Raw genomic sequence first — 24,374 nt, 5'->3', positions numbered from 1 at the left:
CCCGTTTTCGACGGGAGATCTCCCGCCGAAAACCCATTTTTGCAAAATCTCCCGTTCTCCCGTTTGAGATTTAATTTCTCCCGCCCTGGCTCAATGTCTCCCGTTGGAAAGGATTTCTTACTTATTGCTATTGTATGTTGCAAGAATAAGCCTTATATAGCACCAGAGAGCATCTATAACCCTAGGAACTTCGCACACATATACTTGGAGTCTCCCGTTTGCTAGGGGTTTCTGGCGGGAGAATCTCCAGATCAGAAGGTGCTTGGGGTTGGAGTCTCTGCAAAAGTCCCCAAAATCTGGTCAGGAGCCTATGCAGGGATGCCCTGACAGGGTGGGTTCATATGCTCTACATTCAAAACCCATGCCATTTTCACGAAACTTTACCAAATTGTAGAAGAAGGCTTACTAATTCCAGAAAAATAATCAAAAGTGGGGGTTCATGTGCTAGTTTTTGTGCTAGCAGCGCCCCCATGCGACATATATCATCGTAAGTCCCCAAAATCTGGTCAGGAGCCTACAACATGCAAGGATGCCCTGGCAGGGTGCCCAAATCTGGTTATAAATCTAACGTGGGTGCCCTGATTATGTATAGGTTAGGTTCATGAATGTCATGCTGTACATTCAAAACCCATGTCATTTTTACGAAACTTTATCAAATTGTAGAAGAAGGGTTACTTAATGCAGAACAATTGTAAAAATGGGGGTTTCATGTGCTCGCTTTTGTGCTAGCAGAGCCTCCTTGGGACAGAAATCATCGTAAGACCCCCAAATCAGGGGTCCATTTCATGAAAGTCTTAAGAGAGACTTTCTCTCTCCTAAGTCACACTTAGGAGAGACTTTGCTAAAAACCATTTCATGAAAAAGCTATCGCATAAAGCTATCACATAAACTCGGACTTAGGAGAGACTTTTTCTAGAAACCATTTCATGAACAAAGCTAGCACATAAAGTCTCTCCTAACTTGGCAAAGCTATCACATAAATCTAGGAGTGGTCAGGAGCACTCCTAAGTTTATGTGATAGCTTTTTGAGAGAGCCATTGTATCAAAATTTTGTCTCATTTTTGGAGTAATTGACCCTAAATTTGGCATGTGTGACCACTGCCAAAGGTAAATGAGCAAGATATCTTTTTCGTTAATATCGCATAATACGTTGTCATGGCAACGGCAAATTTTCACTGAAATAATACAAATTGTTGTGGATTGAACTACTGCCCTCAGTTTTAAAGCAATGTAGTTGAAATTCAGCGTAGAATCAGATAAATGTAATGTGTAGTTGTGCAAAACACTTTTTTCATGTGTGATGTGAAAAAATATGTTGCCATGGCAACAAGTTTTTCTATATACCAATCACACAAAGAAATATGTGAATTGACCTAACTTCTTTAATTTTTGTTAACATTTGACCAAAAATTTGGCAAGTGACCATTGCAGTATGTAGATGTGCAAAACTAATCTTTGGTTAATGTTGAACAATGCGTTGCCATGGTAACAACATTTTTTCACTTAAAAGCATACACAAATTGTGAATTCGCTGAATTTGTTAATTTTTGTGCATATGACTTGAAATTTGGCACACATGTGACCGGCATAGTGCATAGATGTGGAAACTTCATCTTTCGCCATTGTTGAACAATGCGTTGCCATGGTAACAGCAGACTTTGAATGAAAATCATACAAATATATTGTGGATTCCGCTGTCTCTCAGCTTTTGAGCATTTTGCTTGAAATTTGGTACATGTGACCACCATGATATGAAATTGTGTAAACTTCATCTTTCACAGATATAGAACATTGTGTTGCCATGGTAACAGCAGTTTCAATGAATATAATAAAAAAAAGGTGTAGATTCAGTTTACTCCTTCAGTATTTGAGCATTCTACTTGAAATCTGGCACATAAGACTGCTTAAGCACATAGACTGATGGGCAAATTTCTTCTTTGTTCTTTTTCCACACATGTTGCCATGGTAACATTATTTTGAATGAAAATCATTCAAAATATTGTGGACTCAGCTAACTTCCTAAGCTTTTGAGCATTTGACTAGAAATTTGAAACATGTGAAATTTATACTGTGTACTTGTGTATAAATTATTCATCTTTCATTAATACTGTACTGAACAGTGTGTTGCCATGGTAACATAATTTGTGAAAATCATAGGACTTTCCAGTTTATTCATCTAATTCACTCAGTTTTTGAGCACTTGACTTGCGATACATATAGACACATGTGACAAACAGATTTTTTGAATTAACCAAACACAACTTTATTCAATGTTGAACAACGCATTGCCATGGTACAGCTTTTTAAAAAAAATAAAACCATATAAAGTTAGCGCTGGTTGAACAAACTCCCTCAGTTGTAGGTGGGGGCAAAAATCACATTATACAGAGTGGTAACATGTGGGTGTACAGTTGAATGAATACACACATGACTACCACACATATCATTACACAGAGCTGCTTGTCAGCAATTTCATATACAGCTCTACAATATATTAGCGACAGTTTAACAGCATCAAGGGCAAAAAAAAAAAAAAAAAAAATCGTCTCGGTTGTCATGCACAAGAATTAGTGTATCAGATTCTTCCTGATAACTTAAAAAGGTGTGACACAGACTCAAAATGAAAATGTGCCTGTGACTTAAAACACTCATCTGACATAATGTTATTCATTCATGTCAGTAAAGACTTATTTGACTTTTTTACAAAGGATTGTAAATTATATCAGGCAAGCTGGGAGTTCAAAAATAAACAGAAATATGAATTAATGGGTTATGCAACAAGTCAGCTGCATTAATCAACTATTGTGGCTGATATAGACATAAACATTGAATCAACTCCCAACTGGGGTATATAAATGCACTAATTTCTTAATTTCTCGTGTGGAACAGTTCACATACAGAGGTGACATTGTTTGTCCACCAAGTCTACAATAATTGCTAAAATAAGAGGACTAAATTACCTGTAACTGATATGTCATCAACAGAGGTTGCCTTTTTTCAACTGTTATTCAAGTTGTTTATTTTATTATACTTCAGGTTTAATTTGAGAAAGCATACCTGTGTTCTGTCATAGATAAGATGCTGCTATACAGTTCGTAGTCCAATTGCAGTCTGACTCTGACCTGGGTGAAGTTAAGCTGCAGTTGTCTGTCCCAAGGTTTGGTGAGGTTCAGCTCTCTTCAGGCCTTTGGGTTTGCAAATATAAGAACAGTTAAATGCCATACAAAGAGAAACATCAGATGCACAAATGGGATATTTGGAAAATATTTAAGATGAGTGTACATCTTTATTAAAACAAGTAATAACAACAAAATGTTCATTAATTATTATCAATTTTGTAAGATATATTATGTGAACAACAAGTTGTAATTGCCAGTTTTCAAAGTTTGAATCACTATATAATGAGCCCCTGTTAGGAAATTGTAAGAGTATGAGGTATTTTTAGTAATGAATGAGAGGGGAAATTAATAACAAGCATTCACTTTATTCAGTTGGCAGCAGAATTATTCAACCCCATTGCATTATGGACACTATGGCAAATCAAATAACATTACAATTACACACTAAATCATATACAAGTGGTGAAGAGATAGTTTATGACAAATGCTTACCTGATCAACAGTTTTTGATTTGCATATAGTTAGAAACTTTGATCATTCATGCATGAAGAGATAAGGTCCAGTGAGCACATTATGATCATTTCAGACCTTTCTGTGATCACTGAAGCGTGACGTGTTATGGTGTGATCATAACAATGAATTTCTTTTGTTTTAATGGAATTTTAAATAGTATCTTGCCATTCTATACACAACTCTCAGCATTTCAATGGGTTATATTCATTTTGACATGACTTAAACTTTGAATCAGTAATATCACGGCTAAACCTCTGTACAAACTCTATGGTGGCAACTTTCACTAGAAATTAGTTCATTTAGATATTTTTGTACAATGATAAATGCCAATTGAAATATTAAGGATCCTACATCAAATTCCATCATATTGTGTCACCTATCAAAGCATTGAGTGAACAAACCATATTCAACAAAGTATTTCAGTGATCACTGAAAGGACTGAAAATGACCATAAATGTGATCACTGGACCATATCTCTTTATCCATGAATGATTAAAGTTTGTAACTATATGTAAATCAAAGGCTGCTGATCTGTTATTTACTTGTAGCAAACTATCTGATCATCACTTGTATGATTTAGAAATAATCTCAGTTATAATGTAATTCATTATGCCAGAGTGTCCAAAATGCAAGAGAGGGGTTGAATAATTTTGCTGCCAACTGTAGATGATCAAGATAACATATGATTTCTCAACTTGCTTCAATAGCTAAAAATAATTATTTAACATACCAAATGAAGATGGTGGAATATCCATGACACTGTCACTTGACTTTTCCATTTGCATCTTGCCCCCAGTCCTTAACTCTGAACTGGATGAAGTTCACCTGTTGTCTGGTCCTTGGCTGTTTGGAGTTTATTCAATATACAGGGCTGCACACTAACCCATTTTTTCTGCCGGTCCAACCTGTCTCTGTCGGACCGGTAAATGCCCCGTTTTAACATTTTTTACCGGTCTGAACAGAAAATTTACCGGTCAACAACGACAACCTAAAAATTAAACTCCAAGGAGTTCTTTATTTTTCTCCCGATAATCTATTCGCATTTGTGCATGCGTTCTGGACAGGCACACGACATGCAGGGCTGAATTTGCAATCCTTTTTGCGCCCACTTCCACCTCAAATATTAGCGGGATTGTGACGATTTCATAAATTACTTCGGCTGTAATCTTTTATGATAACTCGTCCAAATGGGTTGAAAATGTGTCCTTTATTTTTTCCCGATAAACTCTTCAAATTTCGTAAGTGCGTTCTTAAAAAAGATGCACCACATGGCCGAATTCATGATACTTTTTGCGCCTATTTCCACCTCAAATGATAGCGGGATTGTGACGATTTCATAAATTACTTCGGCTGTAATATTTTCTGATGCAAGCGCCAAAAGAGGTTGAAAATGTGTCCTTTATTTTTTCCCGATAAACTCTTCGAATTTCTTAAGTGCGTTCTTAAAAAGATGCACCACATGGCCGAATTCATGATACTTTTTGCGCCTATTTCTACCTCAAATAATCAGTGGGATTGTGACGATTTCATAAATTACTTCGGCTGTAATCTTTTATGATAACGCGCCAAAATGGGTTGAAAATATGTCCTTTATTTTTTCCCGATAAACTCTTCAAATTTCGTAAGTGCGTTCTTAAAAAAATGCACCACATGGCCGAATTCATGATACTTTTTGCGCCTATTTCCACCTCAAATATTAGCGGGATTGTGACGATTTCATAAATTATTTCGGCTGTAATATTTTCTGATGCAAGTGCCAAAAGAGGTTGAAAATGTGTCCTTTATTTTTTCCCGATAAACTCTTCGAATTTCGTAAGTGCGTTCTTAAAAAGATGCACCACATGGCCGAATTCATGATACTTTTTGCGCCTATTTCTACCTCAAATATTAGCGGGATTGTGACGATTTCATAAATTACTTCGGCTGTAATATTTTCTGATGCAAGCGCCAAAATGGGTTGAAAATGTGTCCTGTATTTTTTTCCCGATAAACTCTTCGAATTTCGTAAGTGCGTTCTTAAAAAGATGCACCACACAGCCGAATTCATGATACTTTTTGCGCCTATTTCTATCTCAAATAATCAGCGGGATTGTGACGATTTCATAAATTACTTCAGCTGTAATATTTTCTGATGCACGCGCCAAAAGGGTTTGAAAATGTGTCCTTTACTTTTTCCCGATAAACTCTTCGAATTTCGTAAGTGCGTTCTTAAAGATGTTCCACACAGCCGAATTCATGATACTTTTTGTGCCTATTTCTACCTCAAATATCAGCGGGATTGTGACGATTTCATAAATTACTTCGGATGCAATCTTTTATGATGCACGCGCCAAAAGGGTTTTAAAATGTGTCCTTTACTTTTTCCCGATAAACTCTTCGAATTTCGTAAGTGCGTTCTTAAAGATGTTCCACACAACCGAATTCATGATACTTTTTGCGCCTATTTCTACCTCAAATATCAGCGGAATTGTGGCGATTTCATGAATTACTTCGGATGTAACTTTTTGTGATGCACGCACCGGCTAGAATGGTTGAAAATGCGATCTTTATTTTTCTCCCCATAATCTCTTCGCATTCCGTACATGCGTTCTTGAAAGGTATAATACGACACGGCCGAATTCACGATCCTTTTTTGTGCCTATTTCTACCTCAAATATCAGCGGGATTGCGATGATTTTACGAATAACTTCGGCTGTAATCTTTTATGATAACGCGCCAAAATGGGTTGAAAATGTGTCCTTTATTTTTCCCGGATAAACTCTTCGCATTTCGTAAATGCGTTCTTAAATTAAGATATACGACACGGCCAAAAATCATGATTCTTTTTGCGCCTATTGTTTCCTCAAACTTCAACGGGATCGCGATGATTTCATGAATTATCATTCGGCTGTAATCTTTATGATGCACGGGCCGAAAGGGGTTGAAAATGTGTCCTTTATTTTCTCCCAATAATCTCTTCGCATTTCGTACTTGCGTATACGACACGGCCGAATTCACGATCCTTTTATCGCCTATTTCTACATTGAATATCAGCCGAATTGTAGCAATTTCATGAATTACTTCAGATGTAATCTTTTGTGATGCGCGCACCAACTAGAATGGTTGAAAATGCGTTCTTTATTTTTCTCCCCATAATCTCTTCGCATTCCGTACATGCGTTCTTGAAAGGTATACGACACGGCCGAATTCACGATCCTTTTTGCGCCTATTTCTACCTCAAATATCAGCGGGATTGCGATGATTACATGTATAACTTCGGATGCAGTCGTTTATGATACACGCGCCAAAAGGGGTTTAAAATGTGTCCTTTATTTTTCCCCGATAAACTCTTCGCATTTCGTAAATGCGCTCTTAAAAGATACACGACACGGCCAAAAATCATAATTCTTTTGCGCCTATCGTTTCCTCAAACTTCAACGGGATCGCGATGATTTTATGAATTATTATTCGGCTCTAATCTTTATGATGCACGGGCCAAAAGGGGTTGAAAATGTGTCCTGTATTTTTCACCCAATAATCACTTCGCATTGCGTGCTTGCCTATACGTCACGGCCGAATTCACGATCCTTTTAGTGCCTATTTCTACATCAAATATCAGCGGGATTGCGATATGTCATTAATTATTTCGGCTGTTATCTTTTGTGATACATTCACCAGAAGGGTTGAAAATACGTTCTTTATTTTTCCCCCGATAATTTCTTCGCATTTGTGCATGCGTTTTCAAAATTATACATTGCATGCAGGGCCGAATTCGATATTCTTTTTGCGCCTATTATTATTTACTCAAATTCCAACGGGATTGCGAAATTTTCATGAATTACTATTCGGCTGTAATCTATATGATGCAATCGCCAAAAGGGGTGAAAATGTGTCCTTTATTTTTCTCCCGCTAATCTTTTCCCATTTCGTACATGCGTTCTTAAAAGGTATACGACACGGCCGAATTCATGATCCTATTTGCGCCTATTTCTACCTCAAATATCAGCGGGATTGTGGCGATTTCATGAATTACATGTACTTCGGATGTAATCTTTTGTAATGCACGCACCAGAAGGGTAAAAATGTGTTTTTTATTTTTCTCCCGACAATCTCGTCGCATTTGTGCATGCGTTTTTGATGAACAACATGGCATGCAGGACTGAATTCAAGATCCTTTTTGCGCCTATTATTTCCTCAAATTTCAACGGGATTGCGTAGATTTCATGAATTGTTATTCGGCTGTAATCTTTTATGATGCACTCACCAAAATGTTTCCTTTATTTTTTTTCTTCTCTATAATCTCTTCGCATTTCGTACATCATAAGCTTTTGAAAGATATACGACGCGGCCGGTCGAATTCATGATCCTTTTTGGGACCGCGAATTCTACCTCAAATAATAATGTAAGCGTCTCTGCCATGATTTCATGATTTTTTTTCTCCCTAGTATTATTTCTTCACATTTTTTGCATGCGTTCTTAAAAAGTTCACGGGAGGGCCGATTTCGTGATCCTTTTTTGCGCCTATCTTCATTATGAGACCATTCTGAGCGAATGAAAATATTCATTTGTGAAAAGACTGTGTAAAATGAAAATAAACGCAATCAGATCCATTTACTGTATCGCTGAATATCGAATGTGTTTTTACTTTTTCTAAAAATCGACACTAGTAAATTAGTTCTAACATAACTGCCACGCTGCAGCGAAGCCGGGATCGGATCGATCTTGCGTTAAAAATCATGAGTAAAATGACCCAGAAATGCGTGCGCTTCTATCAATCATTCTTGTCTGGCATGACCGCCGATCGCAAGCAAACGAAAAGCAGTTACACTGTACATGCTTTGCATGTATTGCATTGCATGCAGTGCGTGAGCAGCGCCAAATGCGCAAGCTAGCGCGAATACAGTAACTGGTCGACTGCTAGTGCTCAAAACTAATCCCGTTTACTGTACAAATTGCACCGGTAGACACAAACGAAAACTTGCGTAAAACTTGTTGAACAGTGCGATATCTTGCATTCTGTTTCTCCCTGATCGGGGCTGCTCTTTTTCTTTCTACTGACCCCACCAATGTTTTTTTTTTACTGGTCATGTCGGACCGGTAACTTGCGGATTTCCTGAAAAGTTACCGGTCTGACAGTGACTTTTACCGGTCTTTGACCGTCGGACCGGCGCCAGTGTGCAGCCCTGCAATATACAAGAACAGTTAATATCTTACAAACAAAACAAGAGTGCAGGACATGGGACATTAGAAAGTATGTTAGAGATGGGTGCTTAGCCGTTGCTATAACAATCTATAGCAATCAAATTGTAAAGCCCTACCAATGATTTTAAAACACTGAATTCACTGGTATCTACTGATAAGCTGTAAATAGGACTTTTCACAGTTTAAAATGATTAGCTATGTCAAATACTCTTGTTTCAAACATTGTAAGAGCATGAGGTTGTTTTGATAGTAGAGAAGGGGGAGGGTAATAATAAACAATCGTAGTAGGGCCTACATTATTAAGATAATGTGACTGCTAAAGTTCGTCTCAGGAGCTTGATACATGTAGACATGCAGGTACCCCCCCCCCCTTTCAATGTATTATCTCTTTTCAATTGGATCAGTATGTCATATTCTACAGATAGTGAAATAAAAAAAAAATGCACAGAACAGTTGTTTCTAGAAGGGTCACTATTCATTGGATAAGAATGTTTGTTTTCAATTACCAGGTTGGACAGTACAGCAAACATTGTTTTCAATATTTCCTGCCTAACACTATTCAACTAAAAATCCAGAGACAATTTGATGTCCAAATGTAAATAATGTTGCAATTGTAGTATTTGAAAATATATATATAGATATGTTGTCTGCTAAAATAGTATTAGCTAAAATACTGGCATTCTGTTGAAGGTGACCATGCCGGTAGCTAAGTGTCGACGAAGTTCAGTAGCAGTCTAGCTGTGGAGAAGATGGAAGTTCAGCAGCTTGGTTCTGTGTTCAGTGAAGTTCAGCAACTGACTCTGGGCTTTGTGAGATGCAGTAGTCTGATTGTAGCAGTTTGACTGATGTTCCATCTCTAAAACTATAATTAAAAATGTAAATACAAAATAGCAAGTGTGTTTTCAAACTGCTGTTTGATTATACAAGATTTTACACACAATATCTAGAATATGCATGAAATTTGAAATCAGTTCACATGTTTTTGCAGTTTAAATATGTAAAGGACCTTATATCATTATTTTTTTGGGGGGGGATGATTAAAAGACACACTACTAGTATTTGAGTTGTCTCAATTCAACATGTGCAAGCCTATAGTTTGGGATATTATGACTTGAGGTTCTAGATCTTGTCAATAGGCATCCATGTGGCAAGGTCTACATCTACCTACATGTAAGATTTGGTAGGACCAGCTGTACTGTGGTTTCACATTTAGGGTTGGTCGCAGTTATAGCCTGAGATGCAGCCACAGTCTGACTCTGATCATCAACTGTTGTCATGTCATCATGAATTATATTGCTAAAAGAAGTTGTGTAAGCGGTACTAGCATCGGAGTATGGACCTATAGAATCTACTAATTGCCTTGATATGATAGATAGCACTATTTAGAAGACCCATTAACTGCCTTACTGATGAGTGATAGGCCTACTTATTTTAGTGATAATGTGTTTAATTAGATCTAGGAATACCAAGACTAAGAGTCTAGTCTGGTTATACTTTTGGTATACACTGGTTAAGTAGTATCTAGGTTAGTAGGTGCTACTCAGGATCACTATACCACCGGATTCTAGGTCTATAGACATCTGGTAGTATAGCAGTAGAATTCTAGAGGTTCCATGCCAATGAATTTAGGTAAACATCATTCTCTATCTTTTTGTGACATATGCATTGCGATTACGTGCTGTCACAGCATGCACTTAGAATTGTTGAAGATAGCTTTCAAGTCTGAACCAAAATCTGATCGAACCATGGTTTCCAATTTATATTCTGTGTAGACCTGGATCTACGTACTACTACAAGGCCCTCCTACTACTACTAGATCTAATAGTCTAACCACTCTCGGACTCTCTAGATAGAACCCCGGGGCACTCCCTGTTAGTTGTACACAGTGCTTCGTGTTTGGGCTGGTCGCAGTTATAACCCCTGAAACCCCAGTACAGTACTTATACCTATAGTAACGTTAGATAGTAACATTAGGACTTGTAAACGTAACAATGACACAGGTAATGTTACACTAGGTCCTACAGCCGGTTCTCTGTAAATACTAACGCTATACGTTCACATTAGGGCTTAAAAACATTAGGCTAGGCTAGGCCCATAATTCTGTGGGACAAAATAACCTAGGTTTTCTAGACTGAAAAAACAAACAAACAAACAGATCTTTCCTGTCGATTTGACACAAAACGGAAAATTTTGTATCACTTCTGAATACTATCACACAGGCAAAACAGCTAGTGACAGTGTAATTATTTAATGTTATTTGTTAGACACGTCTTCTAAAATATAAAAACAATAACAATTAAAATGCAGACCAATTCTTATGAAATTTCCGATTTCTTCTTCAATCCCTATGCTACACTATTTCAGGCCTTAAGTTACCTGCAATTCACCCATACATGAACAAATCGGGAAATTGCTCTCGTGAAATATCTGCACGCTAAATATATCATAAAAATCAACCCACAAACATTTCACTATTACTAATTTACCATGCTAATTACTAATGTTAGTAAATTTACCTAATTTCGCTCCATAAACTCAGCTGGCTATTTAGTCTTTCAAACAAACGGCGATGTGCCCACGTGGGACTATTGTGATAACGCTACTACCGGTAAGACTAGATATACATCTAGCTAGCCCTTGGAGAATTGTAGAAGATTCGAACAAAATATATATCCACATAATATGACATTATGAATCCACATGCATTACTTTTCAATTGCAGACAGCTTTAAATATACTCACTAATAGAAATATGTACTAGTAGCGGTGTAGAATGCAACTTGGCCTTTGTGATCTTGCCTCCGTCGTAGATTTGTTGCCTCTGCGCTGTATACACTGTGTGTATACGTGCTATGTCTATGTAGCGAGTGCTCACCGCATGTAACACAATAGGGAGAAAACGTCAATGATATGCTAATGATATGTTAATTAGTATTACCCTCGAACATGATGATTGAAATAATTAAAGTCTCTCCTAGCTTAGGAGAGACTTCGTGAAATGGTTTTTACGTCTCCGTGAAAGTCTCTCCTAGCTTAGGAGCGGCTTGGCCATTTTAAGATTTATGTGATAGCTTTTATGTGATAGCTTCATGAAACGGACCCCTGGTCAGGAACGAATGCAGGGATATTGACCGATTCTGTGACGCGCTATGTGTATTTTTGGCATGGGCGCAGCCATAGTGGGTGTCTTAGCCGACCCCCCCCCTTCCCATTCCCCACCCCTCTAGACTCTCCCTACATTAGCACACACGCAGAATGAAAAACTGCTTTAGCCAATGGGCGTCTCGTACTGAGTGCGCAAATGTTTGCTTAGTGCGCGAACCTTTGTTACAAATGCGTGATAAACATGTTGCCCGGGGTGGGGGAGAGCAGGGGGGGTCGGCTAAGACACCCACTATGGCTGCGCCTAGTGCCATGAAATGTCTGCTGCCCTCAACGAACCCGAATCGGTCAATACCCCGCTAGGATGCATGAATCTCTTGCGGTTCACTCAAAACCCCATTTTCTTTTCTTTCTTTTTTTTTCAAAAGCAAAAAAATATTTTAAAAATGTGTCACAATTGCAGTGATATGGTGGAAGAATATTCAAAAAGGAAGGTCCATGCGCGTTTTTGTTATTATTTCCCTTACACAGCCATAGGCCTATATCATGTGGACGCAAGTGTGGAAAACTCCACATTGACATGCTTGTTTGTTTGTTTTACCCACTTGCTGTAACCATGTGCAGAAAGTTATAATGGAGGAAGAAGAATAAATATAAGGAAACGGGAGTTTTGGCATTAGTCTGACGGTCCTCCAAAGGAAAAACAAATCTGAATATAATGACGTTGATTGTAGATTGCATGCGTTGGTTGTTGCAGTGGTTGGTAAAGTGCGTGTTGTGTGTACCTTGAGTACCCCCCCCCCCCCGAATTTTTTTTTATTATTATTCTCCTTTTGTTACACCAGATTTGGTAATCAAAAATTTATATCTGAATGGTGAAAGTGATAAATACATATTTGGTAATACTTTCGTGACCTTGTATTTTGTAACCAAAAATAAAAAAACAAACAAACAATATTTTGTATTTGTAATGACAAGTTTAGATCTAATTTAGATTTTAACAGATATATTCAGATTGTTTTAGTTGTTAGACCTAAAGATGAAATGTGTGTCATATGTTTGTTTTGTTGTTGTTGTTGTTGTTTTTCAACACCTATATAGTCTAGTAGACTAGTAGTCCCCGACTAGGGCCTATAGGCCCTAGGTACCTGCACTCGATTTGACCATGTTAATGAACGAATAATGAATTGCATGTCACAAAACAGATCTATGGATTGAAAATGCAAACAGCTCAGTTCCACTTCCAAGCTTCCAAGCTTCCCGATTCCGTCGATCATGTACATATGCGGCTCTGACCACTGAACTTTGCGTAGTACGTACAAATTGTAACGCGTACAGTCGGCACGCAAGACGAGCGAGGCCGCCCAGCGCAGCCGCGGTGGGGAGCTGTCGGGTATCCGTACGTACCACATTCTAGCTCGATCTACTAGCAGCTGCTCAGCTCAGCTAGCTCAGCTCATCACTCGTGCGTGCGCTTCTACGCTCTTTGTTACGTCACTGAAACCTGCGCAGCTAGGATGCGCACAAACTCAACTGAGGAACGTCCTTAAATGTGGCTTATACAAGATCTATTTTATCTTGAAATATTTTTCACAGTAGTCATCAGCTTTTAAAGATGGCGATTGCGCGCGGAACGGCCTCTCATATTACGCAAATTCAGCCAATGGCTAATGCACAGCCAATGGCTGAATTCTCTATCCTCCCATTACTCATAAAATACAAATTAAATTTCAATGTTTTTCATTTAATTTTCTATTTTTGAGCAATTTTTGGGTCGACGAATTTTTTTCAAAGGGGCGTGGCTTCAAAACAGTATGCCCGGGAGCGACAAATCTGGTCTCAAAAGTTGTGCGATACTTGAAAGAAAAAAGTCGTAAAATGTCGCGGTGAGAGCATAATGCATTGCGGAATAATCACGCGAAACGTCGAGGGGGGGCCAAAATGCCCCCCCTTCCCTCCGGTGGTTGAAAGGCCCTGTCACACCTTTCCGGGCACACTACGCAGGCTTCTTGCGTGAATGGATTTTCCTGCACACGGGGTAATTTTCCGCGGGTGGACAAGGATTTGGGCAAGTTTCGCGTGTGTCTTACCTGCTGGACATGTGCTACTTATGTTCTACTTACTTTTTAGTTACGGGCAAGTTGCGTGGGAGTTGCTTGCGAGGTGCTACCGCTACGGCCCTTCTACTGGTGTTCTGCTTGGACATCTGCGGGCAATCCCCCCGACTCACCCGGAACAAGATAGGGCATGCTCCAGGGCCCGTCACACCTTTCTGGGCAAGCCTTGCTTGTGACTTGCGGGGAACAATTTTTGCTACCGGGAGGTCCCCGCAGATGGCCTGCACAGTGACAGTACATAGCACATAGTTGCCCCTAGTTGCACAAGCAAGTCCGATTTACCCGCGGCAGAGTTTTGAACATGCTCAAAACTTTTTCCAGGTGACCCGCAGGGATTGCCAGCAGAGGTCCATGCGGAACACCAGTAAGAGGCCCGTAGCTGCCGCAAGTCACAGGCAGTTAACCAGCATGCATGCTGAGGTCAGTTACTGCCTTTCTGCTGGTTAGTTAAGATTCGGCTGCATTCAGGATTATGACATTCTCTGGGACCTCTGCCAAATAAATAGTCCTTCAAAGGAATTCCTTCACTGAGTTGTCGGCCCCCTCGCTCCTGACACACGGGTCACACAGAATATACCCACAAGTAGAACTTAAGTAGCACGTGTCCAGCAGCTAAGACGCATGCAAAACTCGGCCAAATCCTTGTCCGCCCACAGAAATTGTCCGGTATGCTGGAAAATCCCCACACGCAACAAGCCCGCGTAGCTTGCCCGGAAAGGCGTGACAGGACCTAAACATGGGTGCGGGTAAATAGGATTTGCGTGCGCACCTCCGAGCAACTACGGGTGAGATACGTTCTAAGTACTGTCGTGTGCGGGCCATCTGCGGAGATCTCCAGGTCGCAAAAATTGCTCTCCGCAAATCACACACAAGGCTTGCCCGGAAAGGTGTGACAGGGCCTTAAAGCTCTACAACCTGCTTCTACATTCCAAAGCTTACCGTACGCCCTGACTTATTGTTTATTTACATTTGTATGTGCATGACTACATTCCAAAAATAGCCCACACAGAACACCTGGGCCACACACTACAATTAAACATTTACTGTATGTATTGATTACCAGTATTGATTAACAATGTGTATACTGATAAGGAATTGTTATACACACAAACATATACATGTGTGTGAAGGGAGTTCTCCACTGGAGCATTGTCCTTGAACATACTTCTAGCTTTTTCAACTATTACCTGTATGTAAAAACATACACATAAAGTTCTGGAATTCACAAGACGTTAAACCAGCATGTTCTGTAGCTTAACAAATAGAAACTTCTCCACTATTCTGATCAATCCAAAAATCACATTTCATAAATATACTTTCACGACACTCTGTACTTAAATAAATCATCTTAATGGAAGGAAATGATGCGTAATCAAGCCCATATGTTCTACCCACAAACTGACTCACTCTTCTGAATTGTGTATGCAGTAAAACAAGATCCTGGGGAAGATGTGTTTCTGTCATCAGAGGAGCTGGCCTACTGGAACCTAAACTTCAAACTGGGCAGTTTAGAACAGCTGCAATCACCAAAACGGTCACACTTTCTGTCTTTCAAGAAACCTGGAGAAATAGAGGTAAGCTCGGTAAGTGGCAAATGCTTACCAAGTTTCTATACACCAACTTTCTATTAGCTACATGTATGCTTACTTCAGGCATTTACATTTAGGGCAGATATTAGGATATCTGTGTGCTGTGTCAGCTTACTCATTTTATGTTAAAGATAATAAAAAGTTTTGGTACCTCAAAAGTTTCCTTGAATTTCCTTGTCTTAGTTCGTGTTTCAGGTTAAAGTACCTTTCATATAACTAACACTGTGAGACTTACTCGCCCCAAAGTGCTCTCATGTCTTAGTAATCATGCAATTAACTGCGACCAGCAGCCCCATACGCATAGCGACCAGCAGTCCCATACGCATAGCGTAATCGGGCTTCGCATTGTAGCATTCAGGATCATGACAGATTTAGTATCGCAGGATAAATGTCAACTTAAAATCCCAAAAATTCTTCAATTTGAAGACTTACCAATTCAGGTGAAGTATTGAAAACAGGCTTCGGGCAACGTTTGGTTCTGCCTATAGTCCCTTTCTGTTCGAATTGATGACTGAATGTGACTCGGTCGAGAGGACCTTGGGAGAGCTACCATACACTGAATACTACAGCCAGTGCATGCGAACACATCTCATGCGCACAAATTTCAAATCCATCAACGGATAAGATGTTTGTGTGCGCATGCGCTGGCCGTAGTAGTCAGTGTAGTAGCTCTCCCAAGGTCCTCTCGACTGAGTCACATTCAGTCATCAATTCGAAAAGAAAGGGACTATTGGCAGAACCAAACGTTGTTCGAAGCCTGTTTTCAATACTTCAACTTAATTGGTAAGTCTTCAAATCGAAGAAATTTTTGGATTTTAAGTTGCCATTTACCCGCGATACTAATTCTGTCATGATCCTGAATGCTACAATGCGAAGCCCCATTACGCTATGCGTATGGGGCTGCTGGTCGCAGTTAGCTATGCGTACAATGGGATGCACGCTGCTGGTCGCAGTCAGTAGTTTCATACAATACTAGTATTTATCGACGCCATACGGCGACGGCTCTGGTACGAAACCATTATTGCATGGTTACTAAGACATGAGAGCACTTTGGGGCGAGTAATTCTCACAGACAATGTACTTTAATGTGAAACACAAACCAAGACAAGGAAATTCAGGGAAACTTTTGAGGTACCAAAACTTTTTATTATCTTTAACTGTTTGTATGCCACATTCACATTTTGAAACAAAAATTATTTTAGTGTGCAAATTTGCTGAAGAAGCATAAACTCTGTCTTTACACTTTTAAACTCAAGTCTATATTTAGGCAGTGCTTCTCACATAAGCTGATTATGTGAAAAAAAATGCTCTTCATGAATGTATGTATGTTCTATCAAACAATGACTTTGTGTATTACCACCAACAGGTATTAAATACATGTACTACTGATAATTGTTCAGTGCAATTTATTCATTTTAAAGAGAAAGAAAAGAAGATACAGCATAGCTCTTAATCATTATACATTTTATTCATACAAAGCATGCAATTCAAAATGAAAATTGGTAGTACTTCTCACATCATCTGACTATGTGAAATAACAAATATTTGTCATAATTGTCTGTACTGCATGATGTGTGAATGACTGAAAACAAGACTTTAAGGTGAAATAAAATGTACATCATCAGGGTTCTCGCCAGGAATTTGACAGGTATGAACATAAATTAACTATATTGATGTGCAGGGCAAAGTATTGGAAGTACAAAATACTTCGTAAAGTTCAATACAACATAAATAAATCTCCGCTAAAATGCCACTAAATGAGACATTTTCGCCAAGGTGTAATAAGCATTTTGAGAGGCATATTCTCAGAGAAAACACGCGAAAACTCCATACCTTGTATTGGCAGCAGTTTGTAAATAGGAAATGAAAGAGTGGTCTGTGGTGACAGTTCCATTTTCTTGGATAATGCGGGCTATCTTCTGGTTACTGCATAAACATTTATTTAGTATAGCTCCTTTCTTGCCTGCCAGACTGTTGATTAACTGTTCATAGTGATTGATATCCTCATAAGTCCATTCTCACTTTACAGAGATGAGTTGAGATTGACAGATAGAGATAGACTTCTGTTGATAAGCATAATCTCATCACAGCTAGTATCTGGAGATTTTTACCAATGAACTATTTGTGTGGCACTCTGTCAAAATGAGTCATAAGTCGCACGGGGAGTTTTCCTGTAAGGAAGGGGAAGCATTACTGGGGTCAAAAAAAATTTATGCCGGATTCTGATTCTTTGATGTTTTGTCTATCTGTACAGAAATTTTCAGTGTGAAAAAATGAGTAAAATTATCCCAAATCACGGTTTTTCTGAGACAGTTTTTTTCGCTTGCAATTTTTTCCATCCCTCGTCTTTGCGTTGCATTTCAGACCTATTGTTTTTGCCCGATCAAGACTGCCCCCATTGCTAGGGCGTATGCTAATGAGCCACTACTCGTGACCCCATCGAAGACAAAAAGCATGGTGCGCAGTGAGCTGAGCAAGACTGCATGACCAGCGATGTGCGTTTGAAATGATACACGCACCACTTTTCATGAAGTTGTAAGATGTGACGCTAAAATGGCGCTAAAAAAGTTAGATACAACGTACGATCACGCTGCAAAATTTCTGATACTTTATAACTGGGCTAATACATGACGTAGCGAATTTGCCTACTCTCCGTGTGTGTACTTTTACAAAGGTTATTGGCCTCATTAATTAATTCATTCAAATAATAATTGTCACTGTTCCCTGGTATGTGACGGACTGTTCAAAGTTCATCTTTGGAAATAAAGAAAGTTTTTCATTTTCATTTTCGAAAAGACAACAATTTGGGTAATCATTAATTCACTAGCTTGCCAAATGTATGTTATGTGTAATTTTCCTGGTTCAAAGACTTTGTCCTCTTTTTGTTAGGATAGTTTGGGCCGAGCCAGCAGGGAGAAAAATCAGACGACAAACAATAATTGAGGTCCCTCTTTTGCTTGTGTTCTCTCTGTATATTTTAACTCTTGTCATCTGAGCCTTTTTGGAAGTATTCAAGAACGTGTCAGAAAGCTAGTACATGTTTGTCGCCACTCAAAGTGTGCCTCTTCATCTTTTGTAATCGGAATATTGGAAGGATAGCTATTCATCGTAGCACGTGTAGCTGACAGTTGAGAGGTCAAGCTTGCAAAGAATTTGCATCAACAGCTTTGCGAGATAGCAGCGCTAATTGCCTATCGAAAGGTGTATTCTGAATGAAAAAACTCAGACAACGCTGTTCACGCCTTGTATCACAGTAAACCACGCATAACGAAACCTTGAACAATAAAAGGTGAGCTTCGTGCTATCAACGGGTAGATAATCAAGTAACCATCATTCTTTCTTTGTCATTGATAGCAGGAAGCGACGTAATGGAGCAATAGTGTCGTAGAATTGGCATTATGTCTGCTAATTTGAAAAAGAATTTTCGGTCCGCTTTTGTTTTTAATTGTGGCCACGAAAAAAGAACCACAGTCAGGGACGCTAACTTACTTTATCTCTTACAAGCTGTCGTTACTATTAAAGTTAAAGGGGGACTTTATGAAATGTTAAAGGTGATTGTGAATCAGTTCCAGCTACAAGCTTTTATGTAATAGCATACTAAGCTTTTCATCGTTTACCCGTCTAGAAAAGGCGGGAATACACCCTTTTTGCAATCATCCGTACTTGATAACAGAGTGCTACACTTTACCTTTTTTTTTCATCTTTCCATCGACCAAGACCAAGTTCATTAAAAAAGAACAGATCTTTATCACAGGGTACAGAGTGTTTCATGGATGTATAGGTCATCTCTCGATGTATAGTAGCATCTGTTGTTGTTTTTATATAGTGTTTCCTAATAAGTACCTTAGCAAAAACCTGACTAAATGTTCATCAAAGAGGGAAGGGGACTTCAATTTCAATATAGTATATCTTATAGAAATCAAATAAGATGTAAATGAAACATAATACATCCTCATGACTGATTGTAATATCTAACTTTAGATATTGAGCATGATCACCTGCATTTATTTATTTCTTAAACTTTGCCTCTTTTTTATTTAGCAGGTTCTCGTAACATTTAAAAATCGTAAAGCATTCTGCTATCGCACAATTTATAGTATTACATTCGGCACTTGAAAATTGGTCGGGTGACGCTAAATGTTTGAAAATCGCGTGATGATACATGGCATTTTGTTTGTTAGTTTGCGTCTTATCACTCCAAAGCATTAGGATTGACAACGATTAAAGAGGTATCTTTCTATTTAAGAAAAAAGACAACCAAAAAAAAAACTTTATTGATGGTTTAGAGAAGTGATCATCAATTCGGTAAAGATTAGTCTTGAGGTAACCATATCTTTTTATTTTCATAGTTCAAACGAATTCTTAACATTCAAAACAAAAATACTTTACACCACTTCTCAAAATGCTCAGATGTAATGAGTCAATAATTGCACAAAGATTGCATACGGCAATCTTTACTGACTTAACCCTAATCCCACCGGGTTTTTTGAGGGACTTGAAACCACGGGGGGGGGGGGGGGGGGGGGGGGGGGGGGGGGGGGCTTTTTGGCCCCCCTTCAGATCTCGGTCATGGATCGCGCGATCCTCGCGAAAATTTGGACTAAGGTAGAGGCCAATGTAATCTACAAGACTGTATAGTTAGATTTTTCCAATTTTAATTTATGTATTTTATATTAATTTATGCTAATTTATGCAAAAATATTTGTTTTGCCTATAAATCAAAACATATTCTTTTCAATATCCTCAACAATAATATTGAAGCAAAAATTCGGCTTCATAATTATTTCTTATGTATTTTATTAGGTGATACGCTATCAGCGTATCACCTATTGTGATTGTCAAAATTTCTCTTTTTAGGTGATACGCTTTTAGCGTATCACCTATTGTGTTTGTCAAAATCTTCCTTTCTTTCTTTTTATTCTTCTTTCTTTCTGGCACATTTTGTGTCGTCAATATCTCAAGAATGACATTACGGAATGACATGACATTTTCAGTCAACATGTCTCATAACAATATCTGGGCACAATAAGGTTTTCATGACAGTAACATTTCTATGACGTCATCTAGGCGCCATTTTGTGATTTTCGGACTTGTCACATGATCGATCATAACTTCATAACTAGACATCATTTCTGTATCATTTTCGTTGGACATAAAGTTCAGGTCACGCTCTATCTTACTTTTTAACGCTAGTTACCAAGGTCATCATTACGCGCGCGTTTGCGCGCGTCAAAATTTTAAAAGGCTCAAAACGACTTCCCAATGGGAAATCTCGAAGTTTCAGACAATTTTAAGCGTTTCAAACATTTTCTCGCGTGCGCGTCCGTCCGCGCAATTTCGCGCGCAGAGGGCGTAACCAACATGAAAATGCAATTTTTTTGACTGATTTGGATTTCTGATACTTTGAGTAACAATATCCATTGATTTCCGATCGATTGGTCCTATCCTTCCCAATTCCCTTATTGACTTGCTTCAGAAGATTACTACGTATAGATGGAGGAGGATGAAGAGGAGCAGCCATTCATTGATTACAATGATCGTTTTGATGATGACTGGAAAGTACAGAAGAGTAAAACCAAAAGCTAACATATCGCTTACTGCTTCTGTGGTTTGTATAATTGCACAGGATGAGAATTCAGAATACTTGTGACAAAGTGAAGTCATATTGTGTTACTTTTCTCGATATATGTTAATTCCACACTTCATGGAAAACATATACACAAGTCACAAAATGTGACTAACCACTTTGTCTTTTGATCATAGCTTAGATATTGTGTCCTGTATCAGACAACTTTTAAAAGAATTTGAAAGAAAAGTTAATTTCAAACAATTTCAACTTTCTTTTGTTGAAATAGAATACAGAATGTAAGCACAATAGCGATTCGTATGCATATATTCCAAAATCAGTTGCCACAATCCACATTGATATAGCAGTCTCTATTCACAGAGTGTATTTCTGGCTGTCAAGTGAAATTCATATCTTTATTTTAAGACAGGAAGACTTTAAACAAATACGTTTGAATGAACCACTTTTAACTTAATCTTAAATAAGTTTTAATGATTTATAACATTTTGGCACCTAAATTGTTGGAATCGACCGAGCATTTTGGCAGAGTGATTGCTTTCATGAAAATGCCCCAACTCAAACTCTTCAAATACAAAATTAAATGGAATAGAATGCTCGCAAAAAAAGTGTTCAATTTCATTTTAGGTTTTATTTTTGTCGATGAGTCACTTTCACATGTTGTTATCTAAATTTGTATGTTTACCTTTTTTGATCTGCTATTTTTTAGGGGTATTTGCATATGAATTGCCATAGTGCTTACATTCTTCATGTCATTTCAAATAAGGCGTCAAAATGCTTGGAGTTGATCTTTTTAAAGGATTATGTTGAATGTGTTTTTGATACAAAATACCATATTTGAGCTATGATCTAAACACAAAGTGTTAAGTCACTTTTGTGGAGTAGTTTGTCATGTATGTACTATACGGAATATCTGGGTACACTAAATTTTTCATATTTTGTTCTTTTCTTGTATCAAGCCTGTTTTAATCATGTAAATAACCATGTCAATCGATTCCTCATGATACATTTACCCTAAAGAAATGTTATATTTGTCCCTGCATGTTGTGAAATTCAAAAGTTATAGAAATTAAAGATTTTCCTCGCAAATCCCAGATGGCTGAAAATGACCCCCATGGGACACGATTTTTACTTGGAAACAAAAAAAAAATCAAATAGACACCCTAAGGGATACAAAAAGGAGGATGCATGGGGACCCCCCCCCCCCCCCATTCCTACCACACTGTTAAGACAAAGTGATTAGTCACTGTTATGAGGAATGAGATTGTCACGTATTTATATGGATTATTTGGGCAATTTCTAGACTAAACGGCACTGTTTTTTCACATTTTTTGGACTTTTCTTGTATCAGACTTGTTTTAAACATGTAAATAACCATCTCAACCGATTCCTCATGCCACATTTACCCTGAAGAAATGTTTTATTTGTCCTTGTATGTTGGAAAGTTCAAAAGTTATAGAAATTAATGAGTTTCCTCGCAAATCCAAGATGGCCGCCTATTATCCCCATGTGACACAATTTTTACTTGGAAACAAAAAAAAAATATCAAATAGACACCCTAAGGGATACTTAAAGGAGGGTGCATGGGAACCCCCCCCCCCCCCCCCATTCCTACCAGATTGTTAAGACAAAGTGATTAGTCACTGTTATGAGGAATGAGATTGTCATGTATTTATATGGATTATTTGGGCAATTTCTATAGTAAACGCCACTGTTTTTTCGCATTTTTTGGACTTTTCTTGTATCAGACTTGTTTTAATCATGTAAATAACCATCTCAACCGATTCCTCATGGCACATTTACCCTGAAGAAATGTTTTATTTGTCCTTGTATGTTGGAAAGTTCAAAAGTTATAGAAATTAATGATTTTCCTCGCAAATCCAAGATATCCAATTATCCCCATGTGACACGATTTTTACTTGGAAACAAAAAAAATATCAAATAGACACCCTAAGGGATACAAAAAGGAGGGTGCATGGGACCCCCCCCCCCCCCCATTCCTGCCAAACTGTTAAGACAAAGTGGTTAGTCACTCTTATGAGGTATGAGATTGTCACGTATGCCTATGGACTATTTGGGCAATTTCTAGACTAAACGACACAGGTTTTTCTCGCATTTTTGGACTTTTCTTGTATGAAACTTGCTTTAATCATGTAAATAACTATCTCAAACGATTCCTCATGCCTTATTTACTCTGAAGAAATGTTTTATTTGTCCCTATATGTTGTGTAATTCAAAAGTTAAACTACTTGGGTATTTTTCGGTGTAAATGACACTGAATTTTTATCTTCTTCTTAAGAACCCCATGACCCATTTTCACCAAACTTGGCAGGTAGCATCTGTAGGGGGTTAGGAACTCAATTTCTTAAAATGGGCACCATGCCCCACCCAGGGGGCCCCCATGGGGCCCAAACCCCCCAAAATTAAGGAATCTGTAAAAATCTTCTTCTCTAGAACCAGAAGTGATAGAGCTAAGTTAATACTATGAGTGAGTACATTAATGACTGTAGTTTCAAGTTTGTTCATGGCAGAATCAGGGGTGCCCCCCCCCCCTGGGACCCAGGGGAGGGGGGTGAGGAGGGGTCCTAATGGGGCCTAAATTGTACATTTTTATCTTCTTCTTGAGAACCCCATGACCCATTTTCACCAAACTTGGCAGGTAGCATCCCTAAGGGGTTAGGATCTCAATTTGTTAAAATGGGTGCCATGCCCCACCCAGGGGGCCCCCATGGGGCCCAAACCCCCAAAATTAAGGAATCTGTAAAAATCTTCTTCTCTAGAACCAGAAGTGATAGAGCTAAGTTAATACTATGGGTTAGTACATTGATGACTGTAGTTTCAAGTTTGTTCATGGCAGAATCAGGGGTGCCCCCCTTGGGACCCAGGGGAGGGGGGTGGGGAGGGGTTCTAATGGGGCCTAAATTGTACATTTTCATCTTCTTCTTAAGAACCCCATGACCCATTTTCACCAAACTTGGCAGGTAGCATCTGTAGGGGGTTAGGAACTCAATTTCTTAAAATGGGCACCATGCCCCACCCAGGGGGCCCCCATGGGGCCCAAACCCCCCAAAATTAAGGAATCTGTAAAAATCTTCTTCTCTAGAACCAGAAGTGATAGAGCTAAGTTAATACTATGAGTGAGTACATTAATGACTGTAGTTTCAAGTTT

At 38.6% G+C, this 24,374-nt stretch overlaps 1 protein-coding gene across 1 annotated transcript in view; it reads left to right on the top strand.

Annotated features, from left to right (window-relative positions):
- LOC139711852 (uncharacterized) overlaps positions 1-24,374 on the top strand; it is a gene marked incomplete at its 3' end in the record, with an annotated part of 265,196 nt that overhangs the window by 191,243 nt on the left and 49,579 nt on the right. The window contains exon 12 of the mRNA XM_071623703.1: positions 15,461-15,606. Coding sequence (XP_071479804.1) covers positions 15,461-15,606 — 146 coding nt within the window. The remainder of the gene's footprint in view (positions 1-15,460; positions 15,607-24,374) is intronic.

This window comes from Diadema antillarum, unplaced genomic scaffold, assembly GCF_040938485.1.
Source record: "Diadema antillarum isolate AM-2024a unplaced genomic scaffold, OU_Dant_1.0 seq00001713_RagTag, whole genome shotgun sequence".
Taxonomy (NCBI): Eukaryota; Metazoa; Echinodermata; class Echinoidea; order Diadematoida; family Diadematidae; genus Diadema; species Diadema antillarum.
The sequence above is the reverse complement of the archived record's forward strand: the minus strand, read 5'-3'. Positions and strand labels throughout refer to the sequence as shown.